Consider the following 21,091-nt stretch of genomic DNA (forward strand, 5'->3'; position numbering starts at 1 on the left):
TATATGACATGTGCCTGTTCACAGCCTATAGGAATGGTGTTGTTTCCTTTACACTGTTTTCTTTGTGCTAGACTTCTGTATGCTTATCACAGATTTTGGGGAATTCAGACACTAGAACTACTCCATCTGTTTTTAGGTTCCCTGCAAACTGTGTAGGCTTGCATGCCTATGTACAATTAATTCCTCACATTTCAGGCCAGCCTGATGGATGACAGAGTTGAAAAGAGAGATAAGCAAGATCTCTTCTGCGTAGAATCATAGAATGGTTTGGGTTGGAAGGAACCTTAAAGATCATCTAGTTCAAGCCCCCATACTGTGGGCAGGGCCTCTTTCCCCTAGACCAGATTGCTCTGTGCTCCATCCAGGCTGGCCTTGAACAATTCCAGGGATGGGGCATTCCCAGTTTCTCTGGGGTCACAATCCTCACACTATGGAATTTCTTTCTATTATCTAACGTAAGTCTATTATCTTTTAGTTAGACTAATCCCCCCTTGTCCTCTCACAAGTCCTTGTAAAAACTCTCCACCTTTCTTGTAGGCTCCCTTCAGGTACTGGAATGCTGCAATTAGGTCACCCCAAAGCCTTGTTTTTTTTCCAGGCTGAACAAAACCAAATCTCTCAGCCTTTCCTCATAGGAGAGATGCTCCATCCTGTTAATCATCTTGATGGCCTCCTCTCGACTTGCTCCAACAGGTCCATAGCCTTTCTGTGCTGGGGACCCCAGAGCTGACACAACACTGCAGGTGGGGCCTCACCAGAGCAAAGCAGAGGGACAGAATCACAGGGCTTTGGATGCAGCCAGGACCTGTTTGGCTTTGTGGCCTGTGAGTGCACATTGCTGGCTCATGTCCAGCCTCACATCCAGCAGCACCCCAAGTCCTGCTGGGCAGGGCTGCCCTTGATCAGTTCATCCCTTACCTGGACTGATTCCAGGGGTTGCCCCTACTCAAGTGCAGCACATTGCACTTGGTCTTGTTAAACCTCATAATGATCCCATGGACCACTTCCTTCATGGCATTCAGATCCCTCTGAATGGCATCCCATCCTTCAGGTGTGTCAACTGCACCACCCAGCTTGGTGCTATCTGCATAGTGCTGAGGGTGCACTTCATGCCTTTGTCTGTGCCATTAATGAAGATATTAAATAGTGCTGGTCCCACTACAGATCCCTGAGGGACATCCCTTGTCACTGATGTCCATTGGGACTCTGAGCCATTGACCAACACCCTCTGGATGCAGCCATCTAACCAATTTATCCACCTTATAGTCCACCCATTGAATCCATTTCTCCAGTTTAAAGAGAATGTTATTGAAGGGGACCATGTCAAAGGCTTTACAGAAGACCAGATAAATGCTTATCAGGCAATATAATTGCACAGCCAAATTAAGGAGAGTATAACAACTTCTAAGTTTGAAGTTGGTTCTACTTTGCATGCAAGATTTACCCAAATGACCTCCAGAGATACCTTCCACCTCAAATTATGATTCTAACAAAAGAAGGATTTTTTTCAAGAGATACTTAAAATCTTTACTTTGAGCTCTGAAGTCATAAGGGAAATTACTGGGACTCCCTGTGCAAGTCAGACATTAATGAAGGTCATGCTCTTTCCATCTGTGGACTTCGCAAACCACATCAGTACTTCAAATACCAATGATCTTACTATTTCTGGAACTGGTGAAATTATATTCACTTCTTCAGGCTCTAAATTTACCCCTAAATTACACATAGAAATGCCAACCCTAAAATGCATGTAGAAATGAAATGAAAATTCACAGCTGGCTGGATGCCCCCTGCAGACCTATGCTGACTTTACAGTCACTGATGACCACACAGCAGTTACTCTTGCTCAGCCCAGTGATGTGAAGGCTGGATTGAGTCCCTGGTTTCCTATCCCTGATTTACTCTCCCTACTGTAAATGAATGAAGATGGGTTATTTTATGTACAGCAGGTGCCAGGTACATTCTCTGGCACTTTTATTTCCTCTTCTTGAGGAATTCACAGACGAAGTAGATGGTGACTTGGCACTCAGAGTCATTCCATTCTCCTGTGCTGAGCATTTCCACACAGTCCTCGTGACCAGCTGGGTCATGAGGCTCTCCTTGCTTCCAGTTGCTGTAGTTCTGCAGTGGGCTGTTGTCTGCATACACAAACTGTCCTTCTCTTTCCATGTCATTCAGCCCAATGAAGGCTCGGAACAGGCCGCTGTTGGAGATGTAGTCAGCAAGCAAGGCATTGGTTGCCTCATCTTTAGGCATGGCCAGTGATCCTCCTCTATCCCTGCAGTGGATCAAGGCTTCTCTGTAATTCTTCTCTTCTTTCACAATGTAATAGAATTTCTCATCTGTCTCTCTGATACCTGCTATAACTTTGAACAAGAAAAATTGCTTAATGGCATGTCAACAGATGCTGAAGGTTATTCTATTCCAATATGACAATAAGATGATTTTTACATTAGAATTAATAAAAGGGAAGGAGGAAAAGTATTCCCACCACTGTATTTATGATGAACGATGAGGACACGATCACAGATTGATGTGACTAATGGGATTGTCAAGCTCTTAGCACACATTAGGATAAGAACTACTCAGTCCTGATTGGCATGTCTCCTGTGACACTTCAGTTTTATTTCCTGGATGTCTAGTCTAGGAATCAGCTTAAGGCATGCTAAATTGTCAAATGGCATTGTGTAATTCTGGATCGCCCTATTGCTTTGTATATTCTTGAATATAGATCGTGAAAGAGTGCCTAGGGGTAGAAACACAGTGGTATAAATAGCTTTTCAGGCCCTTTCCATGTAGAGGCAAATGAATGTGACTGCTAAGATAAGACATTTTAGATATGGCCTGATATTCAGAGCTGCTGTAGCACTGTGGCATTGACTCAGAAGAAAATTTTGGTTGCTCAGCAGCTTTAAAAGGCAGACTCTCAACCAGTGAGTTTATAGCCTAGTGAATTAAGCAGTGCCAAGGAGCATGCCTGGATTGCTGGAAATTAATTGTCTCTGCTAATGGATTGCAGGAGTGGTGCTGGAGTGGTCTTGAGCAGAGTTAGGCCTCGGAAAATGAACACTCTCCCAAATGATTCAGGAGTCACCCCACGCTTCCATAGATCAGCAGTGGTTGAAGAATAGCAATGACACCTGTTATTGGAGTCAAGTAAATCCCCTCAAATATTTAAGGATCCTTACCATTCTTTAGAAACTTGATGGATGTGTTAAGACGAGCGACATTGATATTCAGCTGTCCGACAAATCTGCGGTATCTCCCACAGTCACAGACCGTGCCTGATGCAATACAGAGGATAGAGGATTTACCTATTTAGAAGCATTTGGGGGTGTGTGTGTGCATGGAGAGTCACCTCTAGCCCACTTCCAAAGCTTCTGAAGATCTGGGCTCCACTTATGGGGGGCCAGTCTTGCCTTACCCCGCTGGCTACACTTCTGTTGATCAAAGTGTTTAATGTTTTGGCTCTGTACACTCTGTACACTCCCTTGCTAACTGGCTTAAACAAGTTAATACTGATCCAAAAATCAATAGCTTTCAAGCCCTGAAGTCTCAGTTAATATTTTTCTTTTTTTTTTTTTACCTGGAATTTGGCTTGCTAGAGGTTTTGTTTGTTCTTTTTGTTTTTCTCAGAAAGAAAATCAGTTGCTGATGGTTTCCCATTAAGCACCAAATGGTCATTTTATATGCAATGTCTTAAAAATAAACACTAGTATATGTTCAAGGTGGGTAGCCATTCAAGGTTACTAGGTTACTAGTGCATCAGAGTAAAATTCTCCTCCTGTAAGCAAATGCATTGAATTAATTTGATAATAGATTGTTTTTATTTATTTTTGAAAACATATTGTTTTTATCCAATATCACTTACTTTTTCTTCCCATGCTCCTATTAGGAAACTGTTGAAGGGCTTAATTCCTTTGATACTAAGAAACTTTCTTCTAGTATCCAGTTTAAATGCATACTGCTGGCCTGTGTGTTAGTTTTTATTATACCAAATATTACCCATGAATTTGGGTGACTTCATATTTTGTGCATGCTGGTATATTCATAGGAATCAGTCATGTCCCTACACTATCCTTTATTTTCTTCAACAAAACATTTTCAGTCTCTTCCTTACATTTCATCTATTCTCATTGGGCCTCAATTACATTTCATTTATTCTTCTTGGGCATTTCAATGTATTTTCCTTGGCCCTCATAATTTCATGGAATTTCTTACAAACCAACCCTGAAATCAAAGATCCAGCAGATTTGACCATTCTGCACAGATGGATGCATAGCATACCTGCTTTTCCTTTTTTTCCTGAAACCCCGGGTAAGCCTTTGGCTCCTTTGTCACCTGAATAAAGAGGAAAATATATTCTCAGACCTCAGAGAGTGCATATGTCAGGGAAGCATATTCAAAAACCCATTTAATAATATATTAACAGTGTGCTTTTGATAGGAAGCTCTGATGGACTGTACTGGAAGACATGCCAAGTTAAACAAACCATGATTAATTCTGGTGCATGGAAATGAGAGCCCTTTAATAGCTAACTCACTGATAACACAGGCATCTTGTGTGCTGCTGGCTCCTGGTACCACTTACTTTAAATATAAACTGCAAAATGATCCTGAGAGGCTGAAAGCACTTAAGAAATCTTGAAAAGGTGAGATCTGGGTTCCTCTCAGGGGCTGCAGGACAGAGCCCTTCCCCAGGTTCAGCAGCTCCATGGTGAGAGGAGGCAGCAGATGTGCTCTAAACCACCGAGTTCATGCATGCAAGAGATTGAGTGTGGGGGCAGCAGCTGGCACCGGCATTAAGGAGCAGCATTTCAGTTCAGTTTATGGAAATGGGGTTTATTTGCATCCAACTGCAAACTCTCCAACTCTCATCCAACTCTCTTTTGTAAATTATAAGAATGATAGAAATACTTCTCCAAATGCTCTGCTACTATATAACTGGAGGTGACCTGTTCTTTAAAAAACCTCAGTTGGAATTTGGGTCAGGAACAGCTGGACTTTATCGGAAATTCATGTCAGCTCTTTTATGAATAAAACTTTCAGAGGTCAAAACATTCTAATACTTGCTCTGCCTTATTGATGACCATGTTTTTATGTACTTTTTACTTTATATGGTTGTGGTTTTTTAAAGAATTTAGATGTTGGCTGTCATTTTAATTAGCAGCACACCCACTGCACACTTGCAAGCTGGAATTTCAGGCTTGCTTCATTAAGAACTCCAATGTTTAGTCATAGATTCAAACAGTGACCTTTGCTTCCACAAATAAAAAAAATGAGAAAAAACTGTAATGGGACAATAAATTGTGCATTCAGATTAAAAGAGAACTTGATTTAAAGGCTCAGAACATTGGTTTACTTTCAGATAAAGAAAAGTTTTCAAGAAAGTTTTCATTTTTTGTCTCCTTTGGGGATTGAAGACATTTTAGGAGATAACTCTCTGAGTTTTCAGTTTTCTAGGCACTTCTGAAAATTAATCCCTCAGGTCAAAATATTTTCTTCTTGCCTGATACTGAGGCTGGCTGGAGGCCATGAAAGGTTTATTAAAAACAGTGGTTTGAGAAGCTTTCCAGAGAGACTGTTCCATCCACTCAACAGTATATCCAAGTTGATGTGCTGGTTTGAGACCCCAGAGTTCTCCTGGCAATGGTGGTGTCCCTCATCAGCTTTCAAGGCAGGTCTCCTTGTGGCAGAAGCAATATTCCTTTTAAGTAGCTCTTTAGGAATATCAGAAAGGAATGTCTGAGCTTCTTCTCAAGATAAATAGAGCACAATTTCTATAAAAGATTGTCCAGGCAGATTTGGAGTCTACCTTGATTTGCAAATAGTTGCCATCCCTGCTTATGTGAGCACCTTCTTAAAATTCCTGAATTGGCTCCTTACCAGGACCGAGATGTCCTGTGCATTGCTTGCTCACATGACCCACAGCAGTGCAGGTGAGCCATCCTCAGCAGCAGCAGGACATTGTCTTAGGCCTTCAGCATCCAAATCAAAGGCACATATTTGTCTCTTGGAGTGTTCAGAGCATTTACTTCACAGGTACTGAATTTCTCCCATCCTCTTTTATCACAGAATTGTAGAATAGTTTGGGGTGGAAGTGACCTTTAAAGATCATCTAGTCCAACCCCCATGCAATGAGCAGAAACACCTTCAACTAGATCCATCAAAGAGGATTGATGTCTTAACTCATAAAAGAAATCATTTTAGCCAAATGAGTTGTATATATTGCGTGAAGAAATAAAACTAGGTTATTTCAGTTTGCTCTCATAACCAGTCTTTATTCATTACTTTATTTGGAGAGCATTGGTTGTACCATTATCTAATATTGGTCCACATCTGGAGCTCTCATAAAGCACATATTTACCTTGAGGGAAGAAACCCCAAGAAAATTCCCAGACCAGAGCTTACCCTTTCCACCAATTGGACCAATTTTACCAAGCATCCCCTGGTCACCAACGTCACCCACCGGTCCTTTGTTTCCTAAGAGAAGAAATGAAGAGGAAATGAGTATGGATAGTTGCTGTAATTTCTTTTCTGAGGCACTGTTTAGGTCTCTACTGCTGCTGTTTTTCCCGAGTGTGTCCAGTCTGCCTGTGTGGCAAAGTGAAGTGAGCACAGCCCTGAGGATATTTTGGAGAGTACAGCCAGATGTCTGCTCCTCTAGGGTACGACAGTAGGACATGGCATAGAACCTTAATAAAACTGCCTGTTCAAACATCATATTGTCTTAGAGAAAATAGAAACTAAAACTGCTAGTGGTTTACTTCACAGCCTAACCAGGCTGACACCTTTTATTTTTCTCAACCCCAGGCAAAGCACTTTTCTAAGTCCTTGTGGCTTTCCTGGGAGTCCTTCTCAAAGCAGGCCTGCAAGTAGGGAGCTACTAATTTTGCTGTATATGTTTTCCCAGTTTTCAGAGCACCAAAATAACAGGTGTCTTTTTAATTGATTAATAAATACTGTAAGTTCTGAAATAGCTGTCTAATGATGACAGGCCGATCTAGGGAATCTCAGTTTGCAAAAGGACTTTAACATCAATAAGATGCTTCGTAAATGGTTGATTCCCTGAATTCCTTGTATCTTACCTGATGTTCATTTTAAGGTAAGAAGTGAAATCATAAGAATGCATTTAAAAATGGAAGAAGTTTTTTGTTATAACAATAATAACAGAGTGATTTTAAAGTTTCTATAAAAGTAAAAACTTTCCTGATTAGTCTTAAGCCACAGTCAAAGAAGGAAGATCTTGGATATGCATTGTCATTAAACTCTAAAGATAAATTAAGCTTTCAAATTAGAGTATACAAACAAGGCTGACACGGTCACATCTGGTGCCTCTAAATGATGTGCCCAGGTCACACTGTGGGTGTGGAACATGTTTACTTGAGCCAAGTCCTGAAACATCTGTAAGTCCTTGTTCTCATCTTGGATGCTGTTTGATCAGAGGAACTTTTTATTTGTGTGTGTATGGCTTTGTTTGCTTTGTCTGCAGAATACAGACAACTGAAACCAAATTTATTGAGCACCCTGACATATTGCTAGGCAATAATGGTCAAAATTCAATTTCAACTAAAGGCTAATTTCAGTAAGAGTAATCTTTCTGATTATGTATATGATATAGGTTTTCTGAATCACACTCATGACAGCCACATATATTTGTCTTAAGTATCAATAGGAATTGAACCAAGCTAAGTATTGTTATGTTTACCAATTAATGTTTGACAGGATTGTGAAATCCACTGGTGAAACAGAAATGAAAAGCATTAAACACCAATCATATGCATCAGTACAGTTGTGTATAATGATATTCATATGCCAGCAATAGACAACAAACCATCATAAATACCTTTTGGTCCTTTTGGTCCAACCTTTCCTTGTTTGCCTACTTCTCCTCTGTCTCCCTTTTCACCTTCATCCCCTTCCAAAAAACCAGAAAATAAAACATCATGGTACATTTCTCTCAGTGCAGTAAGTACAACTAAACACATTCAGAAAGAAAAGTTCATGGGGGTTTTTTCCCCTACTGATTTCTTTTCATTTCACATTGAAGGCACAGCAGCCATGGGATTAATTTTCAGAAAAGAGATGAGGAATCTGACCATCATTAGAAAAAGCGAAAAGCTTTCCCTTTCAGAGAGGCTGTTGCAACATGAAAATTATACAACAGCAATTCCTACTCCTACACTTTAAACATTATTAGTTATAAAGCAGATAAATAAACCAATCTTTTGGTATTGGGAAACTTGAGCACACAGGGCAAACTGCCAAGGGAGGCAACAGGTGTTTATTAATTGTTCCTAGTGATTTCCTTCCTAGTGACTCCGTGTTCAGGGTATGCAGATGCATTTGGAATGAGAGGAATGTAAATATGTTGAAATAGATCTTGACATAGACCTTGGCACTTAATATGACACAATTCTTGCCTTCATTTTTTGACAGATGGCATTTGTATGTTGATACAAGAAACTTGTTTTGCAATTACTCCCAAGCTTTGTTTTGAAAGGTCATGCAGAGAGTATCTGTTAGAGGCAAAATCATTGCATTTATTATGGTAGTGCAGAGATTTCTCTAAAAGAGATTGAGACCCTATTACACAGGTTCCTGTTTGGTTCTGTATAAGCACTTTCACTGTTGGAAGACAGTCTCTCACTGTGCCACGTATAGGGTAAAGGTGCAAGGCAGCAGTTAGTCAGAAAGAAATGTTATTTCCTTCCACAAGTAGCATGCAAGGTTGCTTTACATGGAAGGCAGGAAGGCAGGAAAGAAAGGCTAAAGATGATTTTGTCATCTCATTAGTTTGGAGCCAGATCATAAGAGGAAGGTTGTTTTATTTTTCTCCCCCCAGCAGAGGTGGGGAGGAGACACACGACGTGCCTGCAGCAGAGGGCCCTCACTGAACAGGGCAGCCTTCCAGAGCCTCTCCCATTGTTCCCTGCCCTCGTTGGCAATGAGCCTTGCTGTGCAGTGGGGAGCAGGGCCACACCTCTTGGCTCAGCCAGGATCTCACGTGGTAGTGGCAGCCAGTTGGTTGTTCAGTGTATGGAGAGCCAAGGCAGGGAAGTGTGCCTGGATGTCAGCCAGAGAGCTGAGGACAGCAGCAGTGTGTGACAAGAGCAATAACCTGTCTCACCAAGGGTGGTGCTTGGTGGTGCCACACTTGCAGCCTCAGCAGAAAGTGTGCAGGGCACTGAGGTGCGCTGGGGGTGACTATGGCCCAGGCAGCCACTTCCAGTCTCTCACAGCAATGGTCTCAGTGCTTACCTGAGCCAAGCACTGCCTCCCTATTGTATTTGCTGGGACCCTCGTGGCAGGGAGGAATGATGAATCTGACTCCATGTTCTCAGAATGCTAATTTATTATTTTATGATGCTACAATATATTAAAGAATGCTCTACTAAACTATAATAAAGAATACAAAAAAGGATAATTACAGAAGGCTAAAACGATAGTAATGAAAACTTGTGACTCTCTCCAGAGTCCCAACACAGCTTGGCACTGATTGGCCATTGAGTGAAAACACTCACACCAGAAATCCAATGAAACAATCACCTGTGGTAAACAATCTCCAAACACATTCCACATGTGAGCACAACACAGGAGAAGCAAATGAGATAACGATTTGTTTTCCCTTTTCTCTGAGGCTTCTCCACTTCCCAGGAGAAAAATCCTGAGTGAAGGGATTTTCAGAAAATGTGAATGTGACACATCACCTCCCCTCATGAACAGCCACTAGTGATTCCTCCCTCCACCATTAACCTTGTGCCTTTTAAACCCATTTATACCTTTGGCCCTTATAATAAATACCCTGTGGCAAATAGCTCAATGATTTCTTTAGTGTGCTGGGGAGAAAGTACCTTCCCATGGTTGCTCTAAGACTGATCATTACGTTGGTCTCATTTTTTTTCTGAAAAATACTGCCCCGCTCACTCCTGGCCTTCTACTTCTGTAGTCAGAGGCTGTTCTGTAGAGTGATAGCAGATGAGAAGTGCTGCACATTAATTGCAGCACATAAAATTTAGTTTTAGCTGTTTGGCACCTTTCCATTCCAGTTACATGGACTGAGCTGAGCCTGTCCCTTTATGCTGAAAAAACCCTTCCATACTGGGACTCTTGTGAAGGGCAGACTCACCCTGTTGGTCAGGATGCCCTTTGGGGGGAAGGCCAGTGGGCCAGGCTGATGAAGATAAAGGGATGAACTTCAGTTCACATTGAAGGGAGGAAGCAGCTGCTGAAGAGATGGACAAGGAGGAAACAATGTGGTGTGTGCTGGTTTGCTCAGGCTCTTTTTTTTAACACCAGCTTCCACAGGTAAAGTTGGGCAAGTCTAAAAGCAGTCAGCAACATAAATTTTAAACATCTCTCTTTTCACTAAGTCTTAAAAATACTGTAAAAGCTACTGTATATTTCTAAAAGCCAAGCTCCTTAAATATTCAGCTGAAGCTTTTGGTCTGAGCTGGGAGCTGATGGAAGGGTGCCTGCTTTTACTGGGTTCCAGTCCTGCCCAGCAGGACTTGGGGGTGCTGCTGGATGGGAGGCTGGACATGAGCTGGCAATGTGCACTCACAGGCCAGAAAGTCAGACCTGTTCGGGACTCCATCAAAAGCAGATGGTCAAGGAGGTGATTCTGCCTCTTCACTCTGCTCTGGTGAGGCCCCACCTGCAGTGCTGCATCCAGCTCTGGGGTCCTCGACGGAGGAAGGACATAGAGCAAGTCCAGAGGAGGACACCAAATTGGTAAGAGGGATGGAATACCTTTCCTATGAGGAAAAGCTGAGAGATTTGGTTTTGTTCAGCCTTGGAAAATAAAAGGCTTTGGGTGACCTAACTGCAGCCTTCCAGCACCTGAAGGGAGCCTACAGGAAAGATGGAGAGAGACTTTTTACGAGGACATGTAGGGACAGGACAAGTGGGAGTGTGTTTAACTGAAGGAGAATTGATTTATGTTAGATATGAGAAAGAAATTCCATAGTGTGAGGGTGGTGAGCCCAGAGAAGCTGTGGATGCACCATCCCTGGAAGTGTTCAAGGCCAGGCAGAATGGGGCTCTGAGCAAGCAGGTCCAGTGGAAAGGTGTCTCTGTTCATGGCAGGGGGATTGGAACTAGATGATCTTTAAGGTTCTTTCCAATCCAGACCATTCTATGATTTTATGATGTTACTGACCATCAAACAGCAGAGCTAGAGAATGCATGTTTTCATTTTGCTGGTGACTTCAATGCTAACAAGAGGAAATTGCTCTTTCCAAATCCATGCGTGAAACCCCTGTGAAAGTGCAAAAGTCACTTTTCAGTAGTTCAGAAATTCAGAAAAGTTCCCAGAGGCTGATAGAGGGCTTGTGAAAGGACAGTTTGGGAGCAGGTTAAGAGCTGACCTCATCATCATCTGCAAACCCATGCAGGGGAAAATATGTGTGACAATAGAAAGGAGGCAGTGCATGATCCAAAGGCAGGAAAGGCTGGATGAATCTTGACAAGAAATGCAACATAGCAATATTTCACAAATGGATGGTGTTCTCTGACAAGGAAGGGAGAGCAGGGAGGCTTTTCATGTCCAGCCTTTCCCTGTGGAATGAATTCCTTTGTGTAAAAAAGCTGTAATTCTGAGTCTGGTATAGAAGCTGCTGAGGGAGGTTCCTTGGCCTGTGGAAAACAAACTATGTTCCTGCTGACCTTCCAAACCAGGACTTGTCATCCTCTTCACCTTTCTCAGACCAGCCAGTTACATTCTCTGCAGCCTGCTCTGCAGAGTTAAAGCTATGGAAGTACTGGTGCTTGCTGCAGATGGAAGATCTCTGTGCAAGATCCTCCCTTCCTCCCTCCATCTCTCTCTTTCTCATTTGTGAAACAGTTAATCCTGAAAATAGAGCCCAGGAAAGAAAGTCAATATACAAGTGGAGAAGCTGCAATTACTTTCTGAAGATGTTTTATTCCTGTCTCAGTTTCCGTATTTTGAACCACTGAAAGATCCAGTGACTTTTCCTGCTGAACTTTGGAACAAGATTTTCACACCTAGGGCTGCTGGAGTTGAAGCTACTTTGTCCTGTACGGACCATTGGCCTGAGAGCTGCCAGGTGAGAGGAGTGAAGGGTGTGGCAAAGTTTGTTCTGGGGATTTCCAGAGGTCAGGCAGTGCCTCAACTTTTATTAACACCTCATGTGATCCAATTTTTTTCTTAAGACCTCTAAAAGCCTAAGGGAGAGGGAAATAAGTTCCATCATCTGTTTCATCTTGGAGTAAAGAAGCCTGCCACACTCTGTCTTACTTTTCATATCCAGGAAAATGGGAAGAACAATAATTTGTCTGTAAGAGAGGGTAATCCTCCTTTTCTCCCCATCTGCCATCTGAGAATAGGTAGGCCATTACAAAACAAGGGTAGAAAGAAACAGTATTAGTTAGTGATACCATTTTATTGTTAATTTAAGACTAGATTAAGCCCAGTGCCTGCTGACATGATATGTGCTGTGTCCTCCTTGAGCTGCTGAGTGCTGTGATCTCAAATTTTGGCACAAAACGTGAACTCCTGGGTTGTGCTTCCCTCTTGTGGTCTTGCTATGATTTGCAACCAAGTCGGGGAGACTGAGAGGTTGCTGACTACTTTTGGGCAGGGGCTGAGTTGGCTTTATTTCTAGTTTACTATAAGTATCCCTCCCTTTCCTCTGAGACTTCATGTGGACAAGCCATCCCACTGCATTAGCCACCTTTTTTTTTTTTTTTTTTTTTTAGTCTTCCAGGGGAAAAAAAATCTGTCCTGCTAGTAGTCTGGACTGGGTTTTTGAGTTCTGTAGTACTGTGCTTTGTGCAACACAAATTTTCTGATCCCTGACCTCAAATGCTTGTTATCTATACCTAGAGGTTAACCTCTTCTTCGTGCTGCCTTGCACTTGGGGCAGTGTCAGGTTAAATTTTAACCTAATTAGCCTAATTAGCAGAATGTCACTTTAAAATTGTGTTTGCGGAGATGTCAGATATTATACTGCACTGGCATTTGAAGCATGGGTGAAGAAGCACTTGGAGTCATTAACTGAAATAAGACTGTTTCTCAGCCTTGTTAGCATTTCCTCAAGTTGATTGGTTTCTTGTGTGTCACAGATATGAAACACCAGACTGCTAAAAGAAACACCTGAAGCAGTAAATTACTAGACTCTTCCAGCTTGGGACTGTGCAAGGCAGACCAGCAGAAGCCATAAGAAGTAAGTAAATTTTGCAGCCATTAGAAAATTTTAATTGTAATTGAGAAGGAACCGCAGACCTTCTATAAACAAGCTCAGGAAAATGCTGAAGGTCCAATTACCAGCAGAAGTTTTAGGCAGTTGAAAGGGGCTCTGTCTTTTTTGGTGTTTGACTAAAAAACACTAAATAACTAAAGAATTTAATTAGTAAGAATTTACTGACCTTTAAGTGACTTACATTTCCCTGATGAATCTTTTGTAGGCAATTTATCTGGTTTGTATTCATGAACTTAGGATTTTTTTCAAGTTCACAGATATTGTTCACAGTTATTTAGTGACTCTCCAAGTCTTGTAATCAAGGGCTGACCATGGCTCTTGGAGAACCTGGGTGTAATTCCTGGGGGTTTCAGAGCCCATGTTTATCTGCATCAGGCTGAGAGTATTTCTGCAGATTGAGAGGAGACTCTGAGCTGGGCTTATGCATGAGTAGCTCTCAGCACATTTGGAGCTGTCCTGAGGGATTCCCTGGGAACACTTTGTCAGGTGTGCTGGTGTGCCATAGCCTCAGGTCAGCTAAATACTACAGAAATGTTAATGCTCTCTCATCCTCTCTTTTGCAGGTGTGTCTCCCTCCAGAACCCAGGACATGCCCACCCTTTCAAATGATAGAAACATCACTTATGCTGGGCTACAGTACAGTTGTCCTCCTACACCAGATACTCTAAACTGGAAAAATGCCACTGCCAGCCAAAGAGTCTTTGAAAAGCCCAGAGCCTAATGACTAATTTAACCTGAGGGGGGAAGGATGAGAATCTTTCTTCTGATCTTGATGAGAGTACCACATGGTAGTATTCTTAGGCAAGGCCAGCGGCTTTGCACTGCTTGCCTTGGATGCATTTATCATTCCTAGGCACAGACAATGCCCTACCACAAAGGCTTTGTATGGAATTTGCTATGTTTGACACAGTTCTGCTTAGCTCCGTGTTTCATGCTCTTAGTCCCACCTGAGGTAGCAGATGGACCCTCCCCACCTCTAGAGACTGAATGTGAAGAGTACACGTGACTTCTGCCTCTCCTTATCCAAACTGAAAGGAAAAGGAGATGAGCATAATTCTGCAGCCTTGAGAACCCCACAGGAGCAACTGAATGCCTGCCCTCCTGGAAGAGCCCCACAGGATTAGCTGTGTAGCTTGGGACACTGAGTGACCCTGAGCAGGAAGACCCTTTGCAGCACTTGGGCATACACAGTATCTGCCGAGAGGGTTTGTCACTAGAGGGAGTCACAGACTTTAGGAAATAAGCAAACACAGCCCTGTTTGTATTTCCAGTGGATGAGCGCGTCACAGTTACGTCAATGGAAAGACTCAAAATTTCCTCTGATTTCACTTTCAGTGTCATTTAGATCCTTAGCAAATTTCCCATAACAGTGTGCATTCTTGCTTTCACGCTGCATTTGGCTAGTGAGGACAGGAGTTCTTGACATCAGCTGCCTCTCTGACGTGATGTTCCCTTCCCTGTCCTTCCTCCTCCGCTCAGTTCCCAGCACTGTCCTGCATGCCTCCCTTCTCTCTGCCTGATGCTGAGCACTCTTTTCACCCTATTTGGAAGAAATTAATCTCCCTAACAGAGGAATATCAATAAGGCAGACACACCTTTTTAGTGAGTGAGCTGAGCAGCTCAGTGCAGAGCCTGGTTTGGCCAGAGCCCCATGCTGGGATGGTGGGTTCAGTCCCTACATGGGCCATTCCTGTGAGAGTTGGATTCAATGGTCCTCGTGGGTCCCTTCCAGCTCAGAATATTCTGTGAGTCTGTGAAATAGCTGAGCCAGCACAAGCTGGAGCGGAGACCACATGGTCAGAGTGGAAGAAAAAGATGTTTGGCCTCCCTTTTTTGTCAGAAAACCTGAGAACTGAGTAGTGTGTTCAGCTGTAGCGTGAAACTGCACCCATGGTCACCTTCCCAGGTGTCCTGCAGGAACATGCAGGGCTCCTACATATGCACCATTCTTAAACAGATTATCTTTCTTCACCCAGGTTCAAATTAGGCAATGCAAGCCCTTCCCTTGTAAAATAAAAAGAATCTTAAAGAAAAAAAAAAAGAATTTTCTGATTGCCTTTCTACTTATAAATTGGACTTCATTAGAAACACCCTCCTCTCATATTGCCTTGCATGAGGCATACCCAAGCCTTCAATAGGCTCAGTGAACCTCTGCTGACTTGTATTATTTGAAAGTGTGGATCTTTGTGCATGAATGGAATATACATTATTTCTTTAATAACACAGAAATAATTTCAATCATTCTTGATTCTCCTTTTACTTGGTCTGCATGATTTGATTTTCCCAGCCTCTTGTGCTGCCATTCTGACATGATCTCAGAGACCCATGAATTATGGTGGCTTCAGTGAGGAATCAGACTGCCACTGGTAAGAAATACAGACCCTCTGTCTGTTGAATTTATGTATTTAAATCCCCTGAGCTTTGTAGCTCAGCCTGATAATTTCCAGAAATTTACTCTGTGCTAAAACAAGGACTTCTAGAAGCATGAAAAATAGAATTATGTGTTGAAATTAAAGGACTTTTCAGATCAAAAATGAGGCACTAAGAGGGGAATTTAGTTATAGATTTGAACAGCTATAGGATGTGGTAAGGCGTTCTGTATTTTTGGAAGGCAACGTGGATAGCAGCATATCTGGTTTCTGAAAGGCTTTGAGATTTTCCAGGAGTGGAACTGCGTAAGCACAATTAAAGCTGAGAGATGGACAGCTATACTGGTGACCACAGTAAATGCTATTTTGAGGTACCAGCCAATGTCACAGAGTTTATAAGCATCATTTGTCAGAAATAATGATAAAGAAACATTTTAAATCTAAACTGCTATGGGAAACTCCCGGTACTCTTCAAATTTCATCTTATTCCGGTTTCTCAACCTGGATCTGATTCAAGACTTTCAAAGTTCTTGTGTCTGGATTTCAAAGAAAATGAACTGGATCAGGGACAGATAGCAAGGTCTAGAGTCTTCTGAAGTGCTGAGAGCCCATGAATCCATGTGAAAACAGCTTCTGCAGTGCCAGCCCCTGCTCACATACTTAATGGGAGTTCAAAAGTCAGAGTTTGGGGTCGTCCTCTGCTTGTTTCTACCCTCATGTTGTTGCTTATTGATTTACTCACATCAGGTCAACTCCTGTCTCATCCACATCAACAGCCCACTTAAAACTTGCTTTGCAGATCAGAGCTTGCAGTCTCCAGGGGAGAGCAGGCTGGGAGAAAGGGCAGAGCTGGGACACCGCTCAAAGACAGAGTCCAGGGGGCACAGCCTGATCCTCCTGATGCTGCCAGGGCACAACAGCTGGTGCCTTTGCTCTCACTGTGTCAGCTGCTGCCTCCCCACAGTCCCAGACCCTTTCTCAGCAGCAGCAGCAGCAGCCAGCCTGCTTTGCTTGCAGGCTTGGAAGGGTAGAAAGTAAGGAATAGGTCCATGGCTACTTTTGCTAGACCAATAACCTGGCTGCCCTGGAAAATTCGTTGTTTCATTTATGCTTCATTTCCTGGTTCTCTTTGGACTCAAGAAGTCAATGAAGTACAAAGCATGGTCATTATTGCCCCAGTTACCCTGCTGTGAATCTGTGTTAGTTGATGTAAGGTGTAAGTTTTCAGAGTTTCTGTGCCACAACAGCCCAGCTGGGACCAAGTTGTTCCTAACATCTTGGGTCAAACATCAAAAATCACTGGTTGCAAACACTGAAAATATCTACTTTATCTACTTTTTTTTTTTTTTTTTTTAACTTTTGTTTTTGTTTGGTTTTGGTGGGGGGGGCAGTGGAAAAGAAGGGCAGGGATATTCCTAGGGCATTTCAATAAGAACCCAGAAAATGCCTCACACATTTCTGTTCTTTACTGCCATATAAGCCAGCTGGCTGTGTACCTCAAATCTTTTTTCAGGAAGGCAGTACAAGACAGCCATTGCAGTGGGCTCTTTTCATTGAAAATAATCCCCTCTTTTTGAGAAGAAGCCAGAGTGTTGCCTAGAAAAGGAAATGGAGAAGAGTGCCAACTTTTGCCTCTCTCTTTATAATTTTCCGCTTTTCTGGAGTGCTCATTTGGCAATTTTCTTTGCATAATTCTTGGCAAACAGGCTTCAGGTTTCATTTGCTTGTCCCAGCGAGGGGAACCAGCAGCTGGGGGGGAACCAGCAGCACCTGGTGGGCACCATGTGAGCCCCCAGAGGTGGGGCTGGACCCCGCGGGGTTCGCTGCACCGCACACCGGAGCTCGGACACGCTGATGTCCTTGCAGCACAACTGCAAACCTGACAGGACATCCACTGCATCCCTTCTCTTCCTGGGAGTCTGCAGTCTTTCAGAGTATATTTTCTAGCTCTCACTGTTGTACACATTAGCCTCTGCTTTTGCCTCATGCTTTCTGGGAGTTGGTGGGGCTGTCACAGTGATTTGAAGACTTTTCTGGTAATCAGCCTGCAGTTACACTTTCTTCATCCCACTGCTCATGTAATTCTTCTCTTGTGACATCTCAGGTATGAGCATAACAAAGAGATGTTTTTGAACGGGAAGAATATGGCATGCACAAAGTAACTTGGACAAGTTACATGTCGATTGTGTAAATGGCCTACCTTCACAACCCTTCTTGAACAGGTGATTTTCAGTGTGAGCATGTGAAGAGGTTGAGAGTTTGCTCCTGTAACAACAGTGGATGCCTAGAGGGTTGAGTCATGCATCCTCCAATAGTGCAGGCAATAAAGAGTAATAGATTCTGAACTATCCAAACCCCCCCACTTCTCCCTCATTGCTCTCCTCTCCACTGTGCTGTGTGATGGAAACAGCAGCATCTATCTCTGCTGATGGACCGGGGTCCATCCCACTTGGAGCACACAGATTGGATCTGGCCTGTAGGACAATTTATGCCTTGCAGTGGGAGAGGCGAGGTGGGGCAGTGTCTTACAGCTATTGAATACCTTTTCATCCCTTGCTTTCTGGTTGCTTTGGCCAATTAGGTACTTCCATGTTCTCATGGAAAGAGGAAGTTGCCACAACAGGAATCTAACCTGTGATGGTGAAACAGCTGGTCAAAGTAGTGTGTGAGATCAGCACCTCTGTCTTCTGGGAGCACCACCATGTTTTATCATGGCTGAGATGCTGAGCAGGTGGACGGGAGGGGGCAAAACTTGTTCAGGATGAGTCAAAACCCATTTTAAAGAGAACAATGGACAAAGGGACACAAGAGATGTAGCACAGGGAAAAAAACCCAAAACTACAGCAGCAAAAGTCAGAGGCTTGTCTGTGATCAAGCTTAGAGTTTAAACAGCAAAGTTCTGCCTATGGCTGTGGTTATGAGCTTGGGACCATGTGCTCTGAGTCACAGACATTAGATGGATGAAGGAAAACTGACAGCAGGACAGACTTTCTTCTGGCATATTAGGTAAGCATTTTTCATACTTGGCTACAAGGGATGCCTGAGAAGTACCAGGGTAGTTCACACACTCAGCCTGTTTTGTCTTTAATTGCCCTGATGACTGGAAGCTGGAACAACCAGTGCCATTAAGGGCTACTTGTAACTGTCCTGGATAAGCTCAGCTCTGGAAGGACCTGAAATTAATCTTACAGGATCATATCACATAGTCTCCAAAATGCATTTGATGACCTGCAGTGCATATGAGCTAGTAATTTGGAGGTGATTTATACTCAATACTCCTTCTTGTCATGGATCTTGGGAATGGTGATCTAAAGAAGTAGATTGAGCTGTGCCAATAAACTGCTGGTCTCATCTTGTGTTTTGATGTCAGCCAGGAAAAATAGGACTGGTAATGACTAAATCCTGACTTTTTCAGTATTGCACTTACAAAGAGTAATAATATCTACCCTTCAAATGCTCCCTATGCAAGGTGGACCACAGAAGCCAGCTGGAGTCCCAGCTACCCTGTGTTGTCACAAGACCCCCTCATTAGCCTTGTGACTTGTTAAACACAATTCTGTCAAACTTTGTTCTCCAGCCTGCCATTACTTAGATACTAACTAAACCAGCACCCACTAGCTCCCTTGGGGATCATTACATCTCTCTGCATATATGCTGTGGCAGCAAAAATTTAAGCTTGGATTTTAATAATAAAGAAATTAATTTCCTGATTAAAAATGGTCCTTTAAACAACATGCATTTGAATAATCCATCATAAAAACAAATGAATCTGTAGCAGTGGTCTTGACTTGATAATATTTTTTCTGCTTCAAATTTAAATCAGCTGCATTTTTTTTCGTCTCAGTCTGTAGCCTATAGAAAAATACAATGAATTACTAAAGAGAAAGCAATAGTTTGGAACTGCAATAGCCATGGTGTGGAATATATATTTTAGATCTGTCACTGCAAGATAGATTTGTACGTCATGGACCTAATAAGATACCCTTCAGGCAACTCCACTGATATTAGTTGTCTTATAGAAAAAGTAAGTTAATGCAGAAAATTTGGTTTCGGATATTTGCAAAGTGTTTTGAAGATAAAAGACCTGTACATGCCAGACTTGATCTAGTTATTGTTAAAATCTCTAGCAAAGGTTAGCAAAGGTTCTGTTTAATTCAACAAGAGCTACTGAATCAGGACTGATGAATGCAGCAGAGATGTATTTACAAATAAACATTTGAAAATAATGGCAGTTTGGTAATTTTAAATATTGTGTATCTCTCCCTATCTGTAGATGCAAAGCAGACCATTAACAGTTCACAAGAGGTGCCTACTTTTAAACAAGTCCCTCAGTTTGTATCTGTTAGCTGTTTTCATTGTGTGGTGAGGGCAAGAAATAACAGATTTGTGTAGCTGAGGAAAGATGCAAAAAGACACCTCTAACTTATATAAAAATATGTGATACTGTTCCTGAAAGTAAAGAAATGAAAATTTAAATCTCCCTGCTTCTCCATTTTCCCCCATTACAGTTACACTTTATCAGATATTTGTACAGTCTGCAATATTTCACATCTTTCATGCCCAGCCCATGCCACAAGCCCTCCAAGTTTCCACTGATAAAAAATCAGCCTTTATCAGTACTGGTCTCAGCATTAGCAACCTGATAATTCCTCACCTTTTGGTCCAGGCAAAATTGTGTGTGTTGAGCAGACATCTGTTGTAGGTCGATTATCAACATCAAAACCAAAAATCTGAACTTGCAAGATAAAAAACACTACAAGGGTCCCATATGTCGTTAGCTGTTGTTCTTTCTTGCTGCTCATCCTTGCAGTTTCTCAGGAAATGCCTTTCGTTGTTGCAGTCTTAAGAAATGCAGCTGACTCAAAAATAAATGCTTCACTAACTGGAGCAGTGGAAAGCTTGGGAGCTACATGCAAGAGCAGCTAAATAAAGTGAAGAAAGGAGTTTGACGATGCTGTAGTTATTTCTGTCCTGCACATTATCCAGGATATTTATTTAACACTGACAGCTGTTTATTCCAATTTATCTCTTATCTGAATGAGACATTTAGCTGCTTTTGCCATGGAAAATTTCTCCAACATATGGGAATATCTCTCTTGTAACTTTTTTGCCTCTCAGCATTGAATCTTCATGCCCAGCATTTCACTTACTCAAGGGACAAAAGACTTTGGTATTGTATCCAAGTGTGTACTAATTAGTCATAGATACATTTGGCTGCCTGTGTGCTGGAAGAGTAATGCAGACTGTATATAACATGTAGAAATACTTTTCCATAAAAGCTTTCCACCAAGGAGACTGTTAGTGACAACAAATGAGCCAGTCCACTGTGGGTGGAAATCCCCAGTGCTCCATCTCACCTTTTGGGTGTCAGGTACCCACAAATGAAAAGCTGACATTATCCATGGGTGTTTTAGCCTGAAACACACAAATGAGGGGTTTATGCTTACAGATGGCTCCACAGTGCTAGCCCCAAGCCCAGCTCATGTTGGTAGACAGAGCA

General features: G+C 42.4%; 1 protein-coding gene and 1 long non-coding RNA gene across 3 annotated transcripts; one reads left to right on the forward strand and one right to left on the reverse strand.

Annotated features, from left to right (window-relative positions):
- Positions 1-1,278: 1,278 nt before the first annotated feature.
- On the reverse strand, positions 1,279-20,527 carry COLEC10 (collectin subfamily member 10). Its single transcript, XM_064706575.1, has 6 exons — positions 20,246-20,527; positions 7,846-7,917; positions 6,411-6,482; positions 4,288-4,341; positions 3,189-3,284; positions 1,279-2,366 (listed from the first exon to the last, which is right to left on the reverse strand). The coding sequence occupies exons 1-6, from the start codon at positions 20,391-20,393 to the stop codon at positions 1,975-1,977; spliced, it is 834 nt and encodes a 277-aa protein (XP_064562645.1). The 5' UTR covers positions 20,394-20,527; the 3' UTR covers positions 1,279-1,974.
- LOC135443382 (uncharacterized) lies at positions 10,105-16,821 on the forward strand. Of its 2 annotated transcripts, none has more exons than XR_010438986.1 (4): positions 10,105-10,307; positions 11,936-12,067; positions 13,086-13,186; positions 13,786-16,821. It is a non-coding gene; the product is annotated as an uncharacterized LOC135443382 (long non-coding RNA). The 2 variants fall into 2 exon arrangements; XR_010438987.1 differs by lacking the exon at positions 10,105-10,307 and adding an exon at positions 10,645-10,733.
- Positions 20,528-21,091: the final 564 nt, after the last annotated feature.

Source organism: Zonotrichia leucophrys, chromosome 2 (assembly GCF_028769735.1).
Source record: "Zonotrichia leucophrys gambelii isolate GWCS_2022_RI chromosome 2, RI_Zleu_2.0, whole genome shotgun sequence".
In the NCBI taxonomy this organism is placed as follows: Eukaryota; Metazoa; Chordata; class Aves; order Passeriformes; family Passerellidae; genus Zonotrichia; species Zonotrichia leucophrys.

What these genes read in the sequence shown, in the direction of transcription:
- COLEC10 (XM_064706575.1), bottom strand. Translation starts at nt 20,393, where the DNA reads ATGAGCAGCAAGAAAGAACAACAGCTAACGACATATGGGACCCTTGTA. An exon ending in TGGACCAAAAGGACCAAAAG is followed by an intron (nt 6,483 to 7,845) that starts GTATTTATGATG and finishes TTCTTCTCTTAG; the next exon opens with GAAACAAAGGACCGGTGGGT. An exon ending in CATCAAGTTTCTAAAGAATG is followed by an intron (nt 2,367 to 3,188) that starts GTAAGGATCCTT and finishes TCTTGTTCAAAG; the next exon opens with TTATAGCAGGTATCAGAGAG.